General features: G+C 49.4%; 8 protein-coding genes across 8 annotated transcripts; 7 read left to right on the plus strand and 1 right to left on the minus strand.

Annotated features, from left to right (window-relative positions):
* The first annotated feature begins 78 nt into the window (after positions 1–78).
* On the plus strand, positions 79–804 carry BT62DRAFT_764703 (uncharacterized protein). Its single transcript, XM_043182198.1, has 2 exons — positions 79–403; positions 456–804. Exons 1-2 carry the CDS (start codon positions 249–251, stop codon positions 670–672), a joined length of 372 nt encoding a protein of 123 aa, XP_043041809.1. The 5' UTR covers positions 79–248; the 3' UTR covers positions 673–804.
* Positions 610–3,651, plus strand: BT62DRAFT_764674 (uncharacterized protein). Its single transcript, XM_043182196.1, has 6 exons — positions 610–1,760; positions 1,816–2,211; positions 2,261–2,616; positions 2,677–2,854; positions 2,903–2,978; positions 3,037–3,651. The coding sequence occupies exons 1-6, from the start codon at positions 784–786 to the stop codon at positions 3,412–3,414; spliced, it is 2,361 nt and encodes a 786-aa protein (XP_043041810.1). The 5' UTR covers positions 610–783; the 3' UTR covers positions 3,415–3,651.
* A 237-nt stretch (positions 3,652–3,888) lies between these two features.
* Positions 3,889–4,678, plus strand: BT62DRAFT_1004102 (uncharacterized protein; the record flags this gene model as incomplete). The annotated part of the gene is made up of 2 exons (XM_043177003.1): positions 3,889–4,176; positions 4,421–4,678. 2 exons carry the CDS (start codon positions 3,889–3,891, stop codon positions 4,676–4,678), a joined length of 546 nt encoding a protein of 181 aa, XP_043041811.1.
* Positions 4,679–4,813: 135 nt separating this feature from the next.
* On the minus strand, positions 4,814–9,790 carry BT62DRAFT_1059883 (uncharacterized protein; the record flags this gene model as incomplete). The annotated part of the gene is made up of 9 exons (XM_043178600.1): positions 4,814–5,512; positions 5,563–5,758; positions 5,809–6,405; positions 6,463–8,082; positions 8,130–8,152; positions 8,203–9,087; positions 9,137–9,322; positions 9,370–9,438; positions 9,488–9,790. 9 exons carry the CDS (start codon positions 9,788–9,790, stop codon positions 4,814–4,816), a joined length of 4,578 nt encoding a protein of 1,525 aa, XP_043041812.1.
* A 794-nt stretch (positions 9,791–10,584) lies between these two features.
* On the plus strand, positions 10,585–12,353 carry BT62DRAFT_1074795 (uncharacterized protein). The gene is made up of 3 exons (XM_043179053.1): positions 10,585–10,871; positions 10,926–11,406; positions 11,457–12,353. Exons 1-3 carry the CDS (start codon positions 10,676–10,678, stop codon positions 12,199–12,201), a joined length of 1,422 nt encoding a protein of 473 aa, XP_043041813.1. The 5' UTR covers positions 10,585–10,675; the 3' UTR covers positions 12,202–12,353.
* A 261-nt stretch (positions 12,354–12,614) lies between these two features.
* BT62DRAFT_947351 (acyl-CoA N-acyltransferase) lies at positions 12,615–13,527 on the plus strand (the record flags this gene model as incomplete). Its single annotated transcript, XM_043188022.1, has 6 exons — positions 12,615–12,635; positions 12,746–12,815; positions 12,870–12,957; positions 13,012–13,127; positions 13,179–13,307; positions 13,364–13,527. 6 exons carry the CDS (start codon positions 12,615–12,617, stop codon positions 13,411–13,413), a joined length of 474 nt encoding a protein of 157 aa, XP_043041814.1. The 3' UTR covers positions 13,414–13,527.
* Positions 13,528–14,054: 527 nt separating this feature from the next.
* On the plus strand, positions 14,055–15,692 carry BT62DRAFT_930401 (uncharacterized protein). Its single transcript, XM_043185918.1, has one exon. It carries the CDS (start codon positions 14,068–14,070, stop codon positions 15,532–15,534), a length of 1,467 nt encoding a protein of 488 aa, XP_043041815.1. The 5' UTR covers positions 14,055–14,067; the 3' UTR covers positions 15,535–15,692.
* A 1,835-nt stretch (positions 15,693–17,527) lies between these two features.
* BT62DRAFT_930403 (uncharacterized protein) lies at positions 17,528–18,126 on the plus strand. The gene has a single exon (XM_043185919.1). The coding sequence runs from the start codon at positions 17,632–17,634 to the stop codon at positions 17,866–17,868; it is 237 nt and encodes a 78-aa protein (XP_043041816.1). The 5' UTR covers positions 17,528–17,631; the 3' UTR covers positions 17,869–18,126.
* The last annotated feature ends 558 nt before the right edge of the window (positions 18,127–18,684 follow it).

The raw sequence follows: 18,684 nt of genomic DNA on the forward strand, positions 1-18,684 counted from the left end.
TCTTAGATCTCTGGGCTGTGGCCCTTCCATATGAACGGAGAACTCATCATATCGCTTTTGTTGTCGAGACCACACTTATTCGGCAAACAGCATTGGAGCCGGCCGCACATTTAACGACTGCATTTTTTTTTTATGTTGACGACCAGGAAATTACGACATCAATTTTCGTTTTCCAGATAAAATGATTGATTCCCGGTGGCTTCATTACTCTCCTCTCGGTCTCATTTATAATTAATGAACTGACCGTAATGCCTGTCCATCGATTTGCTCACTTTCTGAATAGTGTCAATGTGTGCTGGTGCCAACTACTCCCACTCCTCAGTTCGTCGTGGATACGCGGTGCCTTTTTTCGTCTTGCTGCGATATCATTACAATGCCGGCTGCTAGGCGGGCTGATTTCCAGGTTTGCGGTATTACGCCGCGCTATATTCTGAACTTCTGAGACACAAGCGCAGCGACCACCTAGACTTATCTCGACTCCCGCATTCGGATTCCAGAGTGATCATGGCGACGAACTGGAAAATCGAAACAAGCGCAATCACCAAGCTTCAAAAATGTTCTTGGCTGTTACCTTTACTCTCTTGCTCTCGGAAATGTTTTTTATTACTCTCATCTTTCGATTACCGTTACATAAACATTTTTTCATCGGCGGGTGGTGTCCGCGAGGCGTGACATTTATCCAGTGACTGTGTGACGGGTTACGCGTTCAGAGACAGCTTGCTTCAGCCTCCTCAGAGTCAACAACCGCGCCATATTGAGTTTCGTTGTTCGACGCTGGCCACGATGGCGACGTCCTTCGCTGCATTCGCCTCGCAGATACTCAACAGACCACAGAATGGCGAAACCAGTATGGCCTCCTCTCAGCCAATGTTCTTCTCATTCACCACCGACAGCGGATCTCGTGCCGAATACGATCCCGACACCGACCTGAATGACCTCGATGATCCTCACCTGCAAGAGGGCCAGCTACGGAGTGGTAGCATGGGTGGAAATTTGCCAGAAATCGGGGACGGAGATGATGAGGACCCGTATCTTCGACTTGACGAGGAGGAAGCAATGTATTCGAGACATGACTCGAGACACCGTGATCTACAGTCACGACCGCTCATCTCGCCGGATCGTCTATCAGATCGGTCTGAGTCGCCTCAGGGCTGGCTGGCGTACCAGGCGTCCCCGATGAGGGATCCTTCGCCTTCACCGTCCGACTCGACAGACTCGTCGCCACCACCAGAATTTCTCGCTGCTGCTTCCAAGAGTCGACCGCACCGGCCGCCGTCTATTCCTCCACCTCCTCCCACAGGCAGACAGCCGGTCTCACTATCGCTCACTGACTCACTACTACCTCGCGATGGTACGGTCCGGCCACTAGATGTTTTCTCACTGCCGGATCCCCGGCATGTTCCCAGAGGGCGGCGGAAGTTTAACGATTTCATATGGACGGCGTTGTGGTGTACAGGAATCTCGCTATGCCTGCTGTTCTCAATCATAATGCTGTTTACGACCTCCAAGCTCGACAAACCTCCGGCCACATTACCATATACCACCCTACTGCACACAGTACCCCTCATCACTATCCTCACCTTTGTGAGTGCATTCGTGGCATACACACATGTACTCCTTTTGCGGATATTCGTACGGCCTGTCATGATCATAACGTCCGTATTTATCCCCGCGACGTTGTTCATATCTGCAATTTGGGCGTTTGTAGGAAGTTTCATGTGGGATGGGGACACTGAGCCAACATGGGGAGAAACTACAGGGTACGTGGACCACACTGATATGCGTCTTTCAGTGGCTGACCTACGCTCTTTCCAGGCTCCGTCTGTTCTCTCTTCTTCCCTTAGCCCTGTCTATTCTTACAGCTCGGAGACTACTCAGTCTTCCTAGGGATATACATACCACATCGTCGACATTAACGTTGACCACTCAGCTCCTAATGGCCAACCCTTTCCTTCTTGCGCTCTCCCCGACCATCCTCCTCGCCACCCTCCTCGCATCGATACCGTTCGTCACGCTCATATTCCGTCTTCTCTTGATCGGGTATTTTACGCACCCTTATGAAGGGAGCTCCTCTTGGGAATGGCATGTCAGGGGATGGGCCAACTGGTCCATTGCCGCGACAGTCGGCGTCTGGCTATGGACATGGGGCGTCGCGCGTGGGGTATTGCGGATGACGTGCGCAAGTGTGATTGGCGCGTGGTATTTTGCCAAGTAAGTTGAGCGGTTCGTCGCTATAGGACCGGCTGTCTAACTGCTTTAGCCCCGAAGCCCTTCCGTCCCCCCCTATGTCAACGCACACAATTCATGCCGCTTTGACGCGTTCCACGGGGCCCTCCCTGGGCACGGTCGTCCTTTCGGCCCTGATTCTAACAGCTATCAGACTTGTAACGCTTTTGACGCTCTTCTTTGAACGGTTGCCTCTGTATATGCCCGCTCGGGCGCTGTTCCTTGTTAGTGGGATCCGAATAGTCGTTGGCTTTTTGGAGGGTATAACCACAGCATTGAGCAAGTACGCGCTGGTGTATGTCGGCATAACCGGTGATCCATTCATGCCGAGCGCGCGCAGGGCGAGAGCTCTAACCAATAAAGTTGGCAGGCGCGGTTTTAGTGCCGAACGTACGTGAACTGTTTTTTGCGTTGTTTTCTCCCGATACTAATTGTGATGGGGGGCATTAGCTCCATTGACATTATTGACGGTGGCGCCATTAACCCTAACTTTTCCATTCGCCCTTTCAACTTATTTGTTTGTCGCTCATACCTTGAATGCTCCGGACCAGGCTTTGGGCGCTGCATTGTTAGCCGGTGGTGTTACTGCTCTCGTCGGACTCTTCTGTGTAGGACTGGTGAAAGACACGTAAGGCTTATTATCTTTTTACAGGATCATGATTTAACATTTTCCCAGTGCGGACACGCTATACATGTGTTATTGCATCGATAAGGATCTTGGCGAAAGAAAGCGTGAAGAGGTCTTCCAAGCTGTGAGTACTTTGTTCAATTACACAGCGCATTTCTCATGGTGTGTGTGTTTTTTTTTAGTTTGAATATGGATACCCGTCGCAGGCGACACGCCGATCTCCCGCTCAAGCTGCCACTTCACGACCACAGCATCAAGCAACTCCGTCTAGCCGTTCTACTGATGTTGATAATCTTGAAGACTGGCAACAGCCGTCGCCTCTACGGGTGTCTCATCAAAGCGCACCGCCACCACCGCCTGCTCCGCAAAGCATACCTGAATCTGTGGAAGAAGATGTGGACCCATTCCAGCAAAGTTACCTGCAGGATGATTCGCGACTTCTACCCCAAGCAGAGCAAAGTTCCCATTCCGCTCAGGCTGCGCAGAACTACAAGCACGACAGCGACAGTGAGGAAGATGGCGATGGATCACAGTTTTTCCCTGGATCGGGATTTTTCTAGATATCGAATTTAGACTTGATCGTTCATTATTATTTTTCTCTGGCGCCTTTCCCATCTGTAACCCCTAGTATAATGTCATGACCCTGTAGCTACTGTACATATAACAGATGTCTTCTTTAAGTTTCCTTTGTTTATCTTGGGCCACATCGTTTTCCGAGCCTCCGCTTTTGGGCTGTCTTTACTCGATGTGGTGATCACCTCTTAGTCGGTTCTCGAGCTGCTGCTGACTTATATTTGGCTTTAGTTTCCGTGTCTTCAGTAACTCAAGATCCGTCGTGAAAACTTCCAAGGCCGCCCGATAACCATGAAGGGCTACACGATTGTCTTTTAGGATATCTCCTACCTACCGCCCGTGGCCGTTGAACCAGCTCAGCAGCGCAACTTCTTGACGAAGCGTTATCGGGTTCGGGTTCACATGCTTGCCGAGTACATTTTTACATTTTTACATTTTCACATCCGTTACATCCGTCTCTTATGATCACCGTAACCCTTCCAAAAGGCCCCCACCACTCATATGTGCATCTCTCCCGAGAAGCTCGCAATCGAAGCACCCTGACTTCGGGCAGCCCGCAAGTACATCATTGGATGCTTCCACGCTTTCGCTGGACCGGGCGGCTTCTCAGTTTAAATGCGCATCGATATGCACGATTATATATACATACACTCGTGGACGATAACAGGTCCGTGATTGGGATCATCTTGAGATCGCACCACGACCACGTTTTTATTTCCTTCGGTCGTTCTCCGGACAGTCTCAAAAAGGTTAGCAGGGATCCGATGCATTTTACATTAGGTCTGAATGAACAAGCTTCTTCATTTGTTTATATTCGTTAGTGTGATGTTCTCTCACGGCTGAGATAATTTGACATCTTTAGGAAAATATGATATCAAACACCTTTAGATAAACGGCCGAGGTGTCTCTTTGGTTATGGTTACGCTGGATGTTATGCACTAAGCCAACCAGATTTCTGATGATACTTGTCATATTAACAGAGTATTTGGGAAGACAAGTCCACCTCTTGCTATCTGTTGGCTCGCCTACGTCTTTGACAAAAACAAATCCCCCCATGGCGAGCATGAAGCAAAAACTGTTCAGGAACAAATAAATTACCCTATGCGCAACGCTGACGGGACAATAGCCCTGAACAATAGGCTGTTACGATCGACGGTCTCCCCAAAGCACTTGAAAATGGGCAACACCAAGATGGATCACGTCATCGTCAACAGCCTGATCCTCTCAGAACAGCGCAGATGTTGCCTCTGACGGTTAATTCGGACTGTTGAGGAGGAGGTCAGAGTTCGTAGACACATTGGTTCAAGATCACTAATGAAAGTACTTTACCTTGAGTCAACACTCGTTTTGCGAGCTAATCCACGGGTCGCATTGAAAAAAAAAAACCTAGATACTCAATGGAGGAGGGTCCGGGGGATCATCAGGTCCTCGTCTGAGTAAAGCAATTTCCGTATCGTAGAACTTGTCCAGAGCCTCCTTATCCGAGCAAAAGTTATGCAGTTTAACTCTGATATCATCCGCTGCCGCAGCTGGACGCATTTCCTTGCCTCTCATCGTCGTGCCCATCCGTCCGGGACCCATCAGCCTATTCGTCAAGAACAGGAATCCCTGCGAACCACCCACCACTTGAATAAACGCGACGCCAGAGCGGTGCACGAACTGTGAGTACTTGTATGGTGACCTCCGGTACGAGTACACCACGTCAACTTGCTCTGGGTAGAGATCCGAAGCTTCGACGTCCAAGATGAATCCAAAGTTCCGTAAAAGGGCATACTCGAAGTAATGTGCGGTCTGAGTGCCCTCCGGCACGCGACTCTGAAGATCGGGCACTATAGGTGGTGGCAGGGCTAGTCGTAATGGAAAACATGACTGGAACGCATTTCGATCTCGAATGTCGCTTATCTGAGTAACGTACGCCTCTACAAGTTTCAGTCCGTATCGCTCGATGGTCTTGTTCCACTGTCGGAGTTGGTCTTCGATGTATCTGCCTGTCGTGCCAATCCACTGAAGTTCGAAATGGAACACCGTGGCCGGGTTGTGGATGATATCATGGTGGAGAACGACAGTCTCTGCTTGGTCGCTCCGCTGCGTTCACAATGTCAGTCAATGTCAGAGTGAGTGGGAACACTCCTCACCTTGGTGGTGTCGATATCAATGACCATACTTTGACTGAGAATTAACCTTTTCTTGGCTTGACGGACATGCTTCGGTCTGGCCACACTAGAAGGGTAGATACCGGCACGCAAGTTGGTTGCTTCCAATCGAGGACCAAACCACGAGCGCGGGGTGGAGGGTATAGCGTATTCACCTATCAGACGGTAGAAGTAATGCCTAACGGATGGTCAACCAGCAGATAATTGTAAATAAGAGTTCGGACTGACCCATCTAAAAAGTTGTGATGCCCTCGGACATGCTCGAACAACCCTTGTTCTTGGAGCCTTATTCCCCATTCTGTCCCTTGAGACCGAGACGAGACATCCCGGAATTCACGACAGAGCCAGGAGACGAAATCGAAGCCTGTGAAAGAGTCCGGATAGCGGGAGCGATGCCATTGATTATGCTTGATGGGAACACCGTCTTCTTCTCGCATGGCCTTGGCAATCGATGCAAGAGACATATCACCAATCTCCCGCTCGCTTTTCATCTTCTTGCGAAGAGGACCAGCAGCATGGATTTGATCCAACTGGTCCATCAGCGCGTTGTCGAGGACGGAAGCCGCTGGTGAGTGTGTCGTTGGCAGGAATCGAACTGGAGGAGGCGCCTGCTTTTCATCAGGTGGCTGCCAGCGCACCTTGGTGAAATGCTCGGCCAGCTTTTCAATGCCCAAAATACGTATCTCTTCTTCGTTCAATGTTTCGCCCGCGGGACCAACGGAAACAGTGGGTAGCTTTACGGTGGGTATCACTACAAACCGTGTTCTCCAATAACGAAGGGATTCGTTGAACTGGTGTTCGTACCCTGCGACAAGCATGTCCAATCTATACCATAAGAGCTGAGTGTGGGCAAGAAAGATATCAAATAATAAGAGTACTGACCGATTCCAGCCGTAATTCTCCAGGCCATGGGAGGTAAAGGTCGTCGATTGTTGTGTATAACCAACACCGAGCTTGGGCCATATCAAACATTCATAGTGGAAAGGTTGACTAGAGGGCATTCTTCGAACGTAACGTCTCACTTGAATAGCCTCTCCGGTGTACGAGATTCGATGAATCTCGTTGCTCATACTGAGGTAGACCGGATTGGCCGTGGACTTTAGAACTTCAGCCGCACCCCAAGGCTTGGGAATGTCGTCATCTGTGAGACCTACAAAAGACTGATGGCGTCGAAATGTAGACTTCTCCTCCTCCTCCTCCTCCATTCCGTTGACGTCCTGACTCTTCTGTTTTCTCTGTAACACAAACTGAAACCCTTGTGCCAGTCGGACGGCAGCCATGCCTCGCATAACTACAAGCGCCCAAGCACGACGTTGATCTTCTGCGTTTCCCTTCACCATAGGAGGCTTTACAAGACACGAGCGCATTTCACCGGGGTCCACAACAAAGTCATATGAAAAGACATCGTACGCGTTCTCGAGCTCAGCCGTTGTGGGGAAGTACTCCACCGAAAGAGGTAAACATCCAGGTGTGACAATAGCCTTCCATTTGATCTCGTGCTTATAGGAAGGTTGAGGGAACGTGTGCTGCCATCGAGCGGCGAGGGATGATTGGACATAAGAGACAATGGTTTGGGGGTTGGATGGATTGGCCCGCGAGCTAGGGGATGAAGAGGTCCATGAGGCGGTGATAGAGCTGGTCGTTCCGCGACGTTTTAGAATGGAGGGAAGATCATTTTTAGGAGAGCTACCTGTAGGTCGTCCCGATGGTCGTGGGGTGGAAAGAGTATCGTTTTCAAACATACGGTTTAAACTCGGACGAAGTATCCCTCTGCCTTTAATTGCCATTGGTTGAGGCACATGGGGTCCATGGTCCACCAGACTTGATGATGTGGAGACGGAAGAGGAAAGGGTGGGTGGCGATGATGTGGTATCTGTATGTGGCGTTGAAATCGCTGATGCTGACACAGTAGTTGTCTGAGGCTCAACAGGGCCGCTTCTGAATGGCTTGAACAACCACGAAGGTGCGAATTTCGATGAAATTGATTCACGCGACGGGCTCTCCTTCTTTGTGCTCCTCTTTGAAGAGTAGGTAGATAAATTGGAACGTAGTGAACGGATCGACGACTGAGATGGAGATGAAGTTCGGGTTTTTGCAAACAAAGCGGACGAGGATAGATCCGGAGTGTCTTCCGGCGGTAGTTCAGCAATGCAGATTTTTGGACTTTCTTCGATGGGTGGGATTTTAGGGGCAACCAATGAGTTACGGTGAGAAGGGCGCTTTTCAGCCGTCATACGAGATGTGGAGGGTGGGCTTGCAGATGATGTAGCAGAATTACGATTGGCTGCCGGTGCCTGTTGCGATTTGCCGCGAAGTGTAAATACATCGTTGTCAAATCGGTGTGCTGCTTGAAGTGTGAGGGGGATGCCGCTACTGACGGCACCTTCATGGGGAGTGGGCTCAGGGTCGTCAGTTAGATACGGCACCTCAATGCTGGAAAGCACATCGTGTTCCAAAAGTCCCAGCATCTGTATTTCATGCATTTTGGCCTGGGCAATAAATCTGCAACTTGCTCAGAGAAAACTCGAACACTTTCATTATTCTCTCACCTGTCTTGGCGGAAGGGAAGGTCCTAGCCGACATAGATTAGCAACGAACGTTACACTGCCGTGAGTTTCGCACCATTTGCTTATCCCAAAAGGATACTGAGATCCAAAAAGGCTCCCACCAAAACGTGGCTTTCGTCCTCGCGTCATGCGAAGAATCGTCGTCCCCACCCCAGAGAGGGTCCATTTCACGAGACCCAGGGACAGCGACTTTGGAGTCGGGCTGCACGCCTTGAAAACTAAAGATAGGACTCGAATGAAGGGGCGGTTTCTCGAGACAAATCAAATCTAGACCAAATCCTTGATCAAGCATCCGAGTAGTGGTAAGTCTAAGCAGGTGCTTGGAAACACGAAAATAGCCTGTTCCTGGGGTAATAAGCATGGTGGCAGCCCCGGTGAGAAGCAGAGAACGATCAATATAATGGGTTTCCGCCGGATTTAGCCCGAGGTTCAACGCCTCGAGGATCGGACCATCATGGGCGTAAGAAAGACGACCGACTAGGCGGACTTGCTCTGATGACCCGGAGCTGCCCTCCAGATGTGCCCGGTGGTAATGGTGGGTGAGCAGGATGTCGCGTTGAAAATCCCAGAATGAATTCTTGAGACTGACAAGCGTTGGCTTCCACTCGTATATCACTTCAAGGTCCGTTATGACCTTATAAAAGTCTTTATACCACTGGCCACGGTCATCTCGTCGCAATGGGCCTGCTGCATAGTCAATCTCGGACTCATCATAATAGACGCGAGATATGAGGGCGATAGTGACGGTATGGTTTGTGCCGGCTTCTTTCCATTTAGCGAAAAGCGAAGGAAGAAATGAGTGAACGATTTTCTCATTATAACGTTCGCCATCTCCGGCAAACTCCCAGAGTTCTCGGCAGACTTGGATAAAGATGGTCACTTTGGCTGATAAAGAGCGATATATCGCCTTAGTCCGAGATGTCATGCAAGCGGCAGATACCTGGAATACATCGTCAGATGAATTAATCGTCAGCGGGCTGAAGACTGACTTTTTTACCGTCAACGAAAATACATTGTATCTTGGCGACACCACTCCCTATGAAATTGACTTCCTGATCCGTGTAAACACACTGCCCAGCGAGATGCTCGCCAAGGCGCCACATTTCATTTCGTCCCATATATTGATCCTGAAATATGAATTCTACGTAGTCGGCACAGTGCAGCTCCCTATCAACCTAGAAACATTTATCCACGAATAGCCAACAGTTCCGGCATGACATACCTTTATCAAAGTGACCTCGCCATTGTTCCTCACGCCGAAGGATTCTGCAAGCGGTTTAGGTACAGAAATCTATCAAGCCATCAAGAGACGATACAGAATCTACGAGAATCACGCGCACCTGCAGCTGAGGCTTATTTGACCCATCATCCTTCGGTACGATGAAGAAAAAGGACTCGTTCATGCCATTAGCAGTTACGCTAATCATCTCGCCCTCCGTTATGCCTGGCCAACGTGCATGATTAAATGTGACATTCTGGTTATCCTTTGGATCGTGCACCCATGAATTGAGCACAACGGTGTCCCCGATTTCCAAAGGCGGGCATGGGACTGGTGGAGGCACAGGCCTGAGGAGAGATTGGGCGGTATTCGACCTTCTGCGATTGAACTGAGGCTGCTGGGATTCTGCACGGGAGGTGCTCATGAATATACCATCAGCATGGACGTGATAGTATGTGTTCGACAATAGACAGAGAGTAGCTGTAATGACGGGATCAGTGGCAGTGCCGTCCTATTTCCCTTGGAGGTTTCCGCCAAATAGACCTGAACTTGAAGCTTTGAAGCTCACATGTAAACCGCAAGTGGGTATAGATACACTACAAAGTTGGATTTGACAGCGTAATTCTGGCTATGATTCATGAGTACTGAGTTTTTCTGAGGTTCCCAAATCCCAGTGGAATAAAGAAAGCAAGAGCACTTTCGGCCCCTTTCTCGGCACATGATCGGCATTCTTTCAATCGACCCAGAAAGATTCGTGGACGGTCAAATGAACCACAGTCGTTTTTTCAAGAAAGGGGATGGAACCGCAGAAAGTGATTGACGCAATATATTCCCCGCGTTTACGTAACCGACAACGTGTCTGACGTTGCGCGACTCCTGAAATCCTAAATAGGTACTCGCGCGTCGGTGAATCACGGAAGAAGGCGGGAAGAGAAGGACTAAGGAGAGCGAGATACGACGTCCCGAGACGATATGCTTGGTATAAAACCCATATTATTTAGTCCTTAACATAAAATACTCTCTGATATTATTGTTTCCTGTGTTGGGCTTTTCAATTTTTAGGACGAGAAACGGAATGTCGATCTTTGTCAAATTTAGATGCATATGATGCTCTTGTCACGGTCAATTATCACCGAAGGTGCCTCGCGGAACTTACATAAACCATCTCTAACATTTTTATTTAATGTCTCAACTTTTACTGAAAGTAGACCATTGCGGCCTCGCTGCCTTTGTTGTCTTTCCTTAAGCTCCTATTTCCCTCTTTCAGTCTTTCCTTCACTGAGTACGCGACTTTTTTTTTGCCACTATCATGTCGACATGCAGTCAAACCCCCACTGGTACCCAGAGTAGTGTTATCTCTACCCAAGTCGTCTCGACATCTGTTGGATCAGTCGTTTCCTCCATCCCAACTCTTACAAGCACTGCTGTGACGACAGTTTGCGCCGAGTCCAATTCTACTCTGTGTTTGTCCTCGACTACTTCTGTAGTAAGAGAGACGACGCTATGTGAGTTTCAAGTTCCTCTTGATCTTATTAAAATGGCGCTAAGATAGTACCTAGATGGAACTACCACCATCTTTACTTCAGTCCCAGTAACATCAGAATCCGCCGTTTCTACAGTATACACTACATTATACGGGACTGTTTGCTCGCCCCTCGATACTACTACGACTGGAACTGATACGACCACCACACCAACTACAACCAGTACAACAAGCACGACGTCAACAACATCTCCCACGACCACGACCACGACCACAACATCATCTTCAACATCGACCTCTACTTTTGTTACCGTCTCGACACCTTCGACTGTCATTACCTCCTCAACATCTGTAACTTTAGCTGGTGGCGAAATCACGGTTTCAGTAGTAACACTCACCTCTACACTAGCCGCTACCACAATAACTTCCGCAGGCGGGGCCATCGCTACATCTACAGCCGCTTCCAGTAGTTCCAGTAATGTTGGCGCTATAGTCGGGGGAGTGGTGGGTGGCGTCTGTGGCCTCGCCTTACTAGCTCTTCTCATCTGGTGTGTTCTGTAAGTATTTCTTATACTGAAACACACAGCATCTGATGAGCTGTGCACAGAAAACGTCGTAAGAGATGGGACGACATCTTCGATGATCTTGACGATCAGATGCCTGCCAACACTGGTACGGGAGGCAACGAAGGATTTTCCCTCGGACGGGATTTGGACGTGGAGCCCAAACCGTACGAGTATGGGACCGTCGGTGGAAACACATATCCGTCCCTCAATGGTGTTTCACCACCACAATCACCTTCAATGGCTGGACAGCCGATGATGCCGACGTACACTGACCATGGGTACGACCAACAGGGGTTGCAAGCCATTTCACCGTTAAGCGTGCTTCCCATGGGCGCGGCGGCGCCGGTGGGGCAGCAGCGACGCATGTCGTCTCAGAGCGGAGAGCCTTCCCGGACGCCTTCGGTTGGTCCTGACAACATTGCTGGTGCGGCCTCTTCCTCACGTCCCACATCGTCGGATTCGGGATACTTCAGTCGGGCTCAGGCTGAGCGTCGCTTGCGTATCGTCAATCAAGATAACGCTCCGGCTGGACAGAGGGCATCCGTGATGAGCAGCCAGGCGGCAGATATTAATTCGAGTGAGGGGGTGATTGAAGGGGGTGATGCGAGTGGTTCTGGAGGAGGAGTCACGAAGGGAAGACGCAGGAGTTCGGCAACGGCAGCGACAGGTGGGAAGGCTGATATGGTGCGTCTGGATGGGGCGCGGGCGCGACAAGAAGCGGAAGCCTCGGCCGCTTTGCATCATGGTCACGGGGAGCTTCCTCCGCCTGCTTACTCTGAGAGTTGAGAGTTAAAAACAATACCGACGCATTCGGGATTGCTTTTTAGTACCTTGCATTGTTTTTTTTTGGTGTTTGACTGCATTTATGACTTATTTTAACTAACTGTGTATTATCGTACGTTCGCTTACCTTATTATTATCTCGCGCTACCTTCCATCACTTTATGATTGCACCCAGGTCCTTCCAGAAGTCCTTGCCTGGCCCAAGCTCGAGCAATACCAGAACATGACATAAGAGTCAACTCAACCCAAACTCGGCTCGGGGAGTTAGCATGGAGGAGGTGATGTCCTATTTTGGCAAATCGGGTTTCGAGCAGTCTCTGCGAGAATCAAGGGGTCACTTTGTCATCCACCTCGTACCGTCCGTGTCAGTCAAGTGCCAGGCTTTTCCAGTTGACGATTCCAGACCAGACTTGTCCGATGAACATCCGTCTAGCAAGGGTGCGTGTATACTCTCCATGGACATATAGTGCACAAGATCCCGATATTCCCTCCGTCTACTAGGTGAGTTCTTCTTCACACATCACCTGCGCCAGTACCGACTGTACTAGATTGATGACCTCAGCGGCATGCAAGCAGCCAACCTCATCAACCTCCCGGAAAACTACGTTATGAAATTCTGTTCGCACTTAGTTTCCCCACACGGGACATGCAGCTCATATGATCGTTGCTTAGGGATGTATCATCTCTTGACGTGGCCACAGATATCATTCGTCGCGGAGAATGGAGAGGGAAAGATTGTCGGATATGTACTGGCGAAAATGTGAGTTCGGTCACTGTTCGTGCCTGCGAGCTGCTGCTGAGGTGTCCCTTCAAGTGACGACGAGACCACGGATGCGAACTCAGCCGAGGTGCATGGGCACGTCAATTCGATATCAGTGCTACGGTCGTATAGGCGACTAGGGTTAGCGCGACGGCTGATGATGTTATCGCGTGAGTTCAGTCAGCTTTCAACTGGATGCGGTTTTTCACACTAGTATGCAGAGGAAGCAATGTTGACTGTGTACAATGCATCATACGTCTCATTACATGTTCGGAAATCCAACAAGGCCGCTATTGGACTGTATAAAGACACATTAGGATTCTCAGTGGCGGACATAGAAAAGAAATATTGTGCGCTGTCTTTGCACGTACTCGTACTACCGGTCACTAACTGTAATGTTGTTCAGATGGCGATGGTGAGGATGCTTTATCCATGAAGCTCTACCTGAAGCGGTAGTGTGGCCTATTCTTAGTAAAACAAGCAATATATAGAATGTACAAAAACTGTATTTTTTCGGCCACGGTGGAGTACATGGTAAGTAAAATGACATTAGGTTTGAAACCTGGCGAAGAGTGGGTGAGGACGACGTCAAGGAACAAAAGAATAGTAAAAGAAGGATAAAGGTCTCAGCCTCGCCTTTAATTCCCCATTCGCGCCCTGCCATCTAGCCACCTCAATGAGGGACAAAGATACCCTGACGATATAGGACTCAATGCTGAGCGGGGCGCGTTCTTTTACCAGGATTATCTTCATCGACCATGTAAAGGGAATAGATTCAAGCAAAGGACTCACAGTACATGATGGGTAACGACATATGATATGTAGAACTGCTCCAGGTGATCCTGCGTCCTTGCCCCTCAACCAATGGGAGGAACGTCAGCAAAGATTGTTTTTGAGAGTCCGGTATCCTCTTCGACGCTTGTCTGGACCATCCACCTGATGATGAATACCTGCAGAGGCAGTAGACAGATGGTAATTATGCCGTCGTGGGTTTTTGTAAAAGACAAAAAAAATGGGACGATCGGTCTATATAGGGAAACTTTTAAACTCCGACCAAATTTGGATGCGACATTCTCGATATATCGGTTTACTAACGACCAGAAGGCGGGCATGTCCGTGCACCCGCCTGCATCACCATTCTCACAACTTCTTCGTCGCTCGCAGTTCGCATCTTTCGACCCGTCAATACGACAGACTTACTTGTCGCCGGCTCCCCACGCTAACCGTGGCGATTGGGGTCTCAAGCGTCCCATTCCCGTCCGACGCAGAAATGCCTATATCACGTTAGCGGCACCTTATGAGGCGCGGCAGCAGTTCACAGAATGGACTCGTGGAGAATCGCAAGTGCGGTTCATTCGCCGCTTCGAAGAGATGGATACCCTGCCCAAGATGGCTCCTTCATCGTCGTGGTCCCAGAATCAGGGCTCGAAAACGCTGAAAGAATGGATGGTGGATTCCGAGTTTGGGACAATGGAGGAGCGCCCGGATGCTACAGAGGGGTGGACACAGAAGGAAAAGGCGGAGAAGGCGCTGGATTTCTCCAAGACGCCATTCGACGAGAATCTGCCTGGTCTAGGGCGGAAAGGGCCTGGCGCATACGGAGCAAACGCGAACCCAGAAAATCTGTCGAATCTCAGTCCAAATTTCATGGCCATGACTTCAAAGGAATTCGAACGGTATCTCAAAACGCTGCGCGGCTTGCGTCCCGCTTTTGTCGAGTTCGTCAGGAAAGCCAAGAAGGCCGATAAACGTCTCAAAAAAAAAACTCTGTACGAACTCGCGCAAAAGGGCGAAACGCCCCTGCTCAACAACGTGAATGTCGCTACCGTACCACTTCCTCCGGTAACCCCCAAGTACCAGCCCAATTTGCACCGGAAGTTCATCGAAGCAATCACCCACGACAAGTTCACAGATCGTGACGCTCGGGAAATCGAGCCTCAGCCACATCCTGTTGGCGGCTTACTCTATTCCCATCCCACCAAGCTCCACTCTCATCTCATGTCTGACCTGCAGCCTGGTATCATACTGCAAGCAAACACTGGCTCAGCCGGTCAAGCTGCTCATATCGGTGCTATCAGGAGTCAAATCAAGCCCGGTTTCATGACCAGCTTCGGTGGGCTCAAGGCCAAGCTGGAGGGATTACCTGCTGGGAAGCAAGTTCTCTACGACGTCAACCGGGTTAACCCTATGAGACGCCACGAAATCGATTTATCGACCGCCCCCATGCGTATCATCCCTGGAAGCGTCATCGTCGATACTCCTCCTCGGACCGTGGGCAGAAACCCAGCTGGTATCAAGGGCGTGAGGATTCAAGCCTCAGTCACCACGGATTCTGCGTACAAGACGCTCACCAACTTCCATTGGCCGGGAAGCGATGATTATATGTGTGCTGATCCGCCAGAGTTGGATAGGAAGGAACAAGCACTGATGCAGTCACCTGTGGAGTTGCGAAGTGAGAGGCGGGTTTCCAAGGAGGTGACAAAAAAGCATCAGGCTGCTGTCTTGGATTCCCTCAAATATCTTTCGACCTCTCGTTCTAGGCCAGCTCGCAAGATACGGCTAGAAGAGGAGCCGTAGACAATCAGTTTATCGTTATCATGTAATGTACGGTCCTCATCTACTTGACGTGCAAGAAATAATGAGCATAATAAGTACAAGGCTGTAAGACGACATATCATACCAGTGACGTCGTAGGTTTTTAAGTCCCTTCCCGATAGAATGTGCTCGTATCGAAGCCTTAGTTACCTTTTGCCGAGTGTCCGCACAACGAAGGCGCTATCCTGCACCTTCTTTCCTTTCCAGAATCATTCCTTCGTGGCGCCTCGCCGGACTCGGCGTCATGTTACTTATCGCAAATCAGTCTTAGTATTCGTTTTCTCAGAAGCAACGAGTATCTTGCCGGCAAAGCCAAGGAGCACGGACGTCAGAGCGGTCTTAAACACCAGATATTGATATAGAATGGGGGAATTTGATTCTGGGGATCGAAAGGAACGTAGTACGAGTGCTTGTAAATGCTTAGGTAGACGAATACAGCGCGATTTCCTGAGTAAAGACACTCATAATGAGACACACAATACTTACTTCCGAGTTCACAGTGTCAAATTCAGTCCGCCTCGGCGAAATCCTATTATCTCCAGCCAAAATAATTCACCTAAGCACTGGTCACGTCGTTCGTACCCGATAAATAGCAGAAGGGCTTACCAGTAACCATTGGATTTACTACAGATCATTGTAATTCGAGTCGAAAGCAACGGTGGATCCAGAATGAATTACCGCTGACTAGGGTATGTGACTGCAGTTGTCGTGGTGGTTCTCCTCCGCCTGGCATGGATAACATTTCTGGTCGCCCACGCTTCGTACGCATCACTGCCATGGCATTCTTTCGCGGCAGTGATTCCTCATTTGCGTTCGAATCAGATCCTAAAGGCGGCTTGGTCCCTGTCTGCAAACACTGCAAAATGAAAGTGTATATGTCATTGGCTGGGGGAAAGCACGCCAAGTCGGACACAATGGGTAGGCATAAAAGACCAGGATGGCCGTGGTTGACTAAAGCCATTTCTCAGTCTCCTTTGGCTGAACATCGAACTCACCGCGATATATCTAGGATAGAACTTCTAAGAAATCTTCTCGTCGGTTAGACAATTTCAACGCGCCGGATGGGGAGATGCTCAAAACTTTGGGGTGTAGATAGAAGATCTTGAGGGAATTAGCGGGGGTGCATCGGACATCTCATAGCAAGGACGCGGCATGAGCTTCCACAGAAACAAAATATGTCGATACGGAGTTGCCATTTTGCATTTTGCATTGGTTGTGAAACAGAGGACGCAGTGATCGATTCGACAGATCGAGAGAAATGTGAGGCGGGGAACGAGGATAAGCGAGTCAACAAAGCCCGGGCGTCTGATGTGGTAGATGGGATGGTGATTTGATTCCTTTACGCCCGCGTTATGAGATCACAGAGTCGAATTCTGCAAGGTCCCTGCACTGACTGTATGTATCAAACCAGCCTTGACACGGCGGAGAACGTGAAGTTGTCCTGGAACTTCGTGGTCGCATGGAATATAAAGTCTTGAAGCTCCTCCGTATAGTTACAGCTGAACATTGAAGGAATGTAGGCGCGATCTCTGAGAGACGGAAATGAGGATGAGCAGGCGAAGTTGTAGTTCTCCCGAAGATCCTGGGTCGGTGGTTATGATATTGAGTTTTCGATAGATGTATGTCATCGAGAATAATTTGTCTTTATAATAACGACCACAGCAGGAGTCCGTTAGAGTTCCTTTAGTAAACAGAGCTCTGAGCAAAGGCTTGGGGGTGAAATTTCTCTCCCGATCTTCTCTGGCCATGGATATCGCGCAGCGGAACCGTATTCATGAGCGTAAAGTGTTGGGATTTTGCTGGAAAGTTCTAGAAAGGGCAATCCGGCATCATGCCGAGAGTTGATGAGTAAGCCCGAGAGAAAGAGAAAGTTGTAGTAAATTCTAGATACAAGCCTGGAGAGTATAAATACGAGCTCTGTAGGAGCTGCAGAATAAGGAGTTTATACCTTCTGGCCTTACCAGCCTGGAGTCTACCCTGCGCATCACCGAGGATTTCCAACAGGTTATGGGCCCCGGCACGATTAGACTCTGATTACGGTATCTCGACTTCTTAATTCGCCCTCATTCATTACCTACTATGAGTAGCGTGACAAATGCTCTGATTGACGAAGAAGGAAGGAGGGGCGGCGCACCCGGTACAACGGCTCTGATCGCACGATCAAGGGGATCAAGCGGTCCGAAGCAGAACATCAGATGCTACGCATGTGGCAAGACTGGCCATATTAGTCGTGATTGTCGCACAAAATGGAATGACAGTGCCGACACTGCAAACATTGTGCAGAGCGACGATGAAGAAATGGAATATGCCTTTTGAGGCAACTTTGGTGGAAAATTGGTTATATCTTTGTGAATTCCCTTAAGCCCCTTGGTAGGAATGTGTTTCTGCTGTGGTTTAGACTGGGTCCGGCTAGCTTGATATTGGGATCAGCTGGCTGTAAGTAGCATTTGGGGCTCCTGCAGCATGGGTGAGGATAGGGAATGGTCACAAGTCTTGGGATATAATTGGGAATTTTCGGACTATTTCAAGTTTCAAGGGGAGACTTGGAGTATTGGGACATTTTAGGATATATTGCGGCAGGATGCCGTATTGAAGGGGAGTGTTGGGATTTTGCTGGAAAGTTCTAGAAAGGGCAATCCGGCATCATGCCGAGAGTTGATGAGTAAGCCCGAGAGAAAGAGAAAGTTGTAGTAAATTCTAGATACAAGCCTGGAGAGTATAAATACGAGCTCTGTAGGAGCTGCAGAATAAGGAGTTTATACCTTCTGGCCTTACCAGCCTGGAGTCTACCCTGCGCATCACCGAGGATTTCCAACATAAAGGCTCACCACTGTCGGCCGCGGAGGAGACGCGTCCAAGTCAGTAGACAAAGTTGACCAAACAAAACGCGTCTCTTTTCGTTATCATCCCGAAGTGTTTGACCCTGTTTTTTGATACACTGGCAAACGATGACATGTAAGGATCTTAAGGGTGCAGTTTCTGTGAGCAATGTGCCGAAATCCCGTACAGTTTAGTGATGTCAAGAGCTCGAAGCCGCTTATACTTCGGTAGGTCACCGCCTCCTGGCGCGTCGAATTACTTCGTTGACGGCAAGCGAACGATGCCTCCTTCAATTTGGCTCGCAGCCCGCGT

This window comes from Guyanagaster necrorhizus (genome assembly GCF_019112545.1).
Source record: "Guyanagaster necrorhizus MCA 3950 unplaced genomic scaffold BT62scaffold_8, whole genome shotgun sequence".
NCBI classification, from domain to species: Eukaryota; Fungi; Basidiomycota; class Agaricomycetes; order Agaricales; family Physalacriaceae; genus Guyanagaster; species Guyanagaster necrorhizus.

Coding starts and splice junctions, on each gene's coding strand:
- BT62DRAFT_764674 (XM_043182196.1), top strand. CDS start 784: ATGGCGACGTCCTTCGCTGCATTCGCCTCGCAGATACTCAACAGACCA. Junction 2,212..2,260: donor GGCGCGTGGTATTTTGCCAA/GTAAGTTGAGCG, acceptor TAACTGCTTTAG/CCCCGAAGCCCTTCCGTCCC. Junction 2,855..2,902: donor GTAGGACTGGTGAAAGACAC/GTAAGGCTTATT, acceptor ACATTTTCCCAG/TGCGGACACGCTATACATGT.
- BT62DRAFT_930403 (XM_043185919.1), top strand. CDS start 17,632: ATGAGTAGCGTGACAAATGCTCTGATTGACGAAGAAGGAAGGAGGGGC.
- BT62DRAFT_764703 (XM_043182198.1), top strand. CDS start 249: ATGCCTGTCCATCGATTTGCTCACTTTCTGAATAGTGTCAATGTGTGC. Junction 404..455: donor CTAGGCGGGCTGATTTCCAG/GTTTGCGGTATT, acceptor ACACAAGCGCAG/CGACCACCTAGACTTATCTC.
- BT62DRAFT_930401 (XM_043185918.1), top strand. CDS start 14,068: ATGTCCGTGCACCCGCCTGCATCACCATTCTCACAACTTCTTCGTCGC.
- BT62DRAFT_1074795 (XM_043179053.1), top strand. CDS start 10,676: ATGTCGACATGCAGTCAAACCCCCACTGGTACCCAGAGTAGTGTTATC. Junction 10,872..10,925: donor AGTAAGAGAGACGACGCTAT/GTGAGTTTCAAG, acceptor GATAGTACCTAG/ATGGAACTACCACCATCTTT. Junction 11,407..11,456: donor CTTCTCATCTGGTGTGTTCT/GTAAGTATTTCT, acceptor AGCTGTGCACAG/AAAACGTCGTAAGAGATGGG.